Raw genomic sequence first — 4,649 nt, 5'->3', positions numbered from 1 at the left:
AGGCACCAAATTCAAAATGTATGTTACATTTGGACTACATATATAACCCACTTTCAATAAAGATGAATGTTTCCACGGGTGAAATGCTTCTTTAAGTAGTTCTCAACTGCAGCAGAGCTTTTCCAACTATAAAACATGATTGTCACATGTTGTTGTTGGACATGTCAAACACCGTGTGTGTGTGTGTGTGTGTGTGTGTGTGTGTGTGTGTGTTACCAGAGGAGATGTGAGGGTTGCAGGTTTGGAATAAACAAACAGTAAGAAACAGCAAAGTACAGTTTTGGGTCTGGAAAATGAACTTTGCTCCGATTTATTTTTTTCAACAAAAAAAACAACAAAGTGGTCTTTGAGACAGGAGCAGGAAACTTGAAGCACATTTCAAACCCTTTGCAGAATAATACTGTAAGGGCACTAACACAGCCCTGGTTAATACTAAAAAGCATATTTTGGAGCAAAAAAAGTAAAAAAAAAATATGCCAACAAAGTTGGAATAACGGGAGGTTTTCCTGTTCACATTCTGCCGTCATTACGTGAATGCAATTAAAGGTCAAACCCTCGACTGCACAGCACCTGCTTGTACGCATATAGCAGTCTTACATTTTTTTCTCCAGTGGATCTGCAACGGTGCTAACGCAACCCCCGACTGTCCTGCAACTGCCGAACCACAAGCACCAACACACATGCATTCCTCTGTTGCATACCAGAGCCTCGTTCCAGAGCAACCGAGCTATTCAGAGTTAGAAAAAAGTTGCATGTTTGTGAAGCATTTGCACAGGTCATTTTATGGTTAAGTGATGTGCACTGTGTGTGTGTGTGGGGAGAGGTCACACACACACACACAAAGGCCCCTCTGTACTTTGAGGCTATGTTTATGCTTGTCATTTTCAAGTGATTGCTGTGATCTGAAGACCGCCGTGTGTCGTGACACCATATTGCATGGCCCCACTTGACCTGGAAATAACCGTTAAAACATCATCTGGCTGTAGTTTGTTAAATGTTTCTAATGCTCAGGATGCTGCACAGCTTGTAGTTTGGAAAATCTAATTTGAGGCAAGTTAGGAGCCACATCTAATGCATTTAAACTGGTCACTTACTGCTATCGTGCTCGGATTGTGCCAACTCACTAAGCTACAAATGTACTTATCTGACTTCTCCCATGACCGAGGCCCCAGTAATTATTTCACTTCCACTGCTTGTTTTGAATCTGGCTAATTAAGAAACACGTTAATCACCATTAGCACCATGATGGCTGACCCCGAGGAAGGAATTGCGATCCATAATAAAACCGCAAGCGCACTGACGTGAAACTTAAACTTACTTAAACTACTTCCCTTCGGCTCCAGCGACCGGCTTCAGCCCGACAGCTAACATAGTGACAAAGGGAATAAACGGTGGATTTGTCGCTCATATATCCTCCGTCCTAAAAAAGGCGGACGCCTGCAGGAGACATGGAGCAAGACACGGCAGCCCGCTATCAGCTTTGATCTACAAGGAATTGCAGGAAACTGTAAAGGAAATAAAGCTGAGGGCCATTAACTCATCAGGAAGTGGTGAGCTCGTGTGAATGCAGGCCCCAATCACCCCAGTGCACTAACAGGATATGAACAGTAGCTCCCTCTCCCCAGTTCACCTCATACAACCGTCTGCTATTATTGTCTGTGCTGAAAACATTTACTTGTTGAAAACCGCATCTGTAAAACAGACGAGCACACATAACTGATGTAACTGTGAAGATTTCAACTAAGCTGGGCGAGTCCAAGCAGGACTTTAGTTGCCACAATCATCCCGAGTGACTAACTAAACAAATACCGTGCGTTATCAATTCTGCTCTATTTCTATTTCTATATTTCTCTTCTGCATGTTACTTTTTGCCTCCGACATCCACAGTTAAACTAGCAACGAAAAGGAAAAGCTTAAAGAAGTACTCCTGCTCCTGCACGTGAGCGAGCAGATGACCAACAATAACACTGTGCAGTGCTTGGCTGTAGTATTAAGCCGAGCTCATGTGTCAGGAATCTTGGTTTAAACATGTGGCTGTTCGCTCGGGGAAAGCATGAGTCACACTGCCATCGAGTTCGTCGAGATGTGCGAGGGGAGCGTGTGTGCGCAGTCGAGGTGACTCTGTTGTCCTCGTCTCACTCGGTACTTTCCTTTATGTAACGCCAGAGTGCGAAATCAGGGCACTGTGCCACATACGCTGGCCTGACTCAGTTTGTGTGTCACCTGTAATGATCGCTTGTGAAACTGTGTGGACTGGAGATAGAGAAGTGTAAAAGGAGGGGGAGGAAAACTCAGCTGAAAGGGAAAGGGGGCCGAGTGTTTTCTCTCGCCGATGATGTGTGGCATCATCGCAAAAAAAAAAAAGCGGTGAGTGTGCAAACGGTCCCTTGAACCACCGTGAACCTCGCTTGCTTGGAAAGCTATCGGAGCGAGGATCAGATTGAAGACAAGTGGCGTCATTTCAATGCTTAATGAGACGAGTCTTATCTCGTGTTGTGGGGCAACAGCGGAGCGTATTGTGGTAGAAGGTGACACGGCACAGTCGATATGTCTCACGAAGATAAAAAACAAAACCTCGCCTCATTCCCGGCCCGGAGGGTTACTCAGTGACGGCACTGCAGCAGATTACCAAGCAAAACATCCCTTCCTGAATGAGAGGAGATGTGTGTACTTGGCTAAACCCATCAACAGCCCCTCTCCCTCCACTTCCTCTCATCAAGGGCCTCCTTCCTGTGTGACTGAGAGGGCTTATTCATTAGTCCGTGCACTGTGAGGGGTTCATTGTCCTCCGTGATCGCTGCAGAAACACAAAGACTGGAGGCGGGCATCGCCATTATTTTAAGCTCTAAATAACCGCTCTGCATGGGGCGGCGACACGCCTACATTAGGGAGCTGGCAGATCCCTAATGGATGGGCGGTAAGAGATAGGGATAGAGAGGAGATGAGGGCAGTTAAACACACCTGGCTATCTTTATCTACCCCAGAGGAGCACCTGACTCCTCCGGCCCTGTCCCTGACGCACTCAGCCGAAGCTTACATAAACAGTGCGGGACTTGGACAGCGGTAAGAGCCGCTGAGCCGTGACGGATGGATAGGGATCTGTCATTTTGGCCTTACTGGTTAAATCGTTTTAGCGAGCTGTGCATAAAAGCGACCCAACATCCCTGCAGTGGTTGCAGCTTGAAGGAGACCCTGGGCCTCTCTGTGGTCGGCTGGGAGACAACAAAAGAGCGTCACTTTGTTGTTTATGGGCCGTCGGGGAGCCCCAGGGAGTTTTAACAACTTAATTGTTTTTGGTGCAGGTTGGAGTTGCCTTGAGGCTCCGAGCGCCGAGGCTCTGCTTTCACACGTGTCTTCAACATGGTTGTGTTTAAGGCCCGCAGCGCTCCAGTAAAACCTACAAAGTCATCAGTCTTGTGACTGTCTGCTGCTGAAATACATCAGCCAACAAACTCTGTCTGAACTCACTTAAAGACTGACTGATTCGTGGAAGCAATCATCTCTCTCGTTCTTGTCGAGGAGCTTTGAATTACCGTGAGCTTATTGTTTGGAATGACTAAGAACCAAACTGCGTCTTAAGCGTCTAATGACGGTAACACTGGGCCATTTATAGAGTAACAAGTTTTCGATTTTAAAAAGGCGGAGTTGATATATCTGTAATGTCATAATTCAGTCTGACCGGTAATCAATACGTGAGTTTGTTGACCCCTAATCAACATTGATCAAACTGAAAGTAATGCAGTTTCCCTGCCCCCAAGAGACGGCCTTAATGAATGTAAACATAGCTTTTAACAGGAGCTATGAGTCCGCCCTTCACTCCGCTCTATTAACTTATCAGACATCTAAACAAATGTTTTTTTAACGTCTCTTTCATGGACAAAAAAAAAAAAGAAGAATCCTTCCGCTCGTCCATCCGTCCACTTAGCGTAAACACTAAAAAGGCACTCGTCGAGGCGATCCATCTCTCTTTAGTGTGCTCACGCTCAGTGCGACAGTGACGGATCGTGCGTTGAACTTGGCGAGCTGGAGCGCCAATCAATCATCCCCTCTGTCCCCGTTCAGCCCTGCTGGTCTATCATCTCCCCCCCACCGTCCATACCTTAGTCTGACTGGAGTGCGTGACACCTACACAGTGGTAAACCCTGTGATCTGACCGGACCCAGTGAGGATTTCCAGCATGCCAACATCTACAGTGTTGACGTAAATTGGCATCTTGGAAAGCGCTGGAAACAATCCATTCACAGAAGCTCGCCTTATAATTAGGTGAGACTCTAAACGGTAAATAGCAGGGTTCAAACTAACATTTGTAATCCAAACCACAGGCTCTGGTAGTGGGTTTTGGTGCCTTGAGGAGTTGTTCAGGGCAGTGGTACTCAAGATGAATCTGGGTCACGAGAAAAAAACAACAACTGTGGCTCTAATCGTTCATTTTTCTCGTTAAATGAACAGATTAAACCAGATTTAACCGGATCCATTACACCGAATCAGTCTAGGTGTCGACACTACGCTCAGTGTTGGGTCAATAGTATCTGGAGAGAAAAACGTGGGATTGGTGCAACCTTACGTCTCAAGTCAACAAACAAATAATTACCTCACTGATCACGACTCCTTACACAGATAAACCACACAGTGTTCTGTTTACCAGACCC

The 4,649-nt window shown here is 46.1% G+C and overlaps 1 protein-coding gene across 1 annotated transcript in view; it reads right to left on the bottom strand.

Moving 5' to 3' along the window:
* kdm7aa (lysine (K)-specific demethylase 7Aa) overlaps window positions 1–4,212 on the bottom strand; it is an 18,873-nt gene extending 14,661 nt beyond the window's left edge. The window contains exon 1 of the mRNA XM_035680698.1: window positions 4,130–4,212. Coding sequence (XP_035536591.1) covers window positions 4,130–4,212 — 83 coding nt within the window. The remainder of the gene's footprint in view (window positions 1–4,129) is intronic.
* Window positions 4,213–4,649: the final 437 nt, after the last annotated feature.

Source organism: Morone saxatilis, unplaced genomic scaffold, assembly GCF_004916995.1.
Source record: "Morone saxatilis isolate NCDOM2014 unplaced genomic scaffold, NCSU_SB_2.0 Contig10, whole genome shotgun sequence".
Lineage (NCBI taxonomy): Eukaryota > Metazoa > Chordata > Actinopteri > Moronidae > Morone > Morone saxatilis.
Note: the sequence above shows the minus strand (reverse complement) of the source record. Positions and strands in the feature narration are given on the sequence as shown.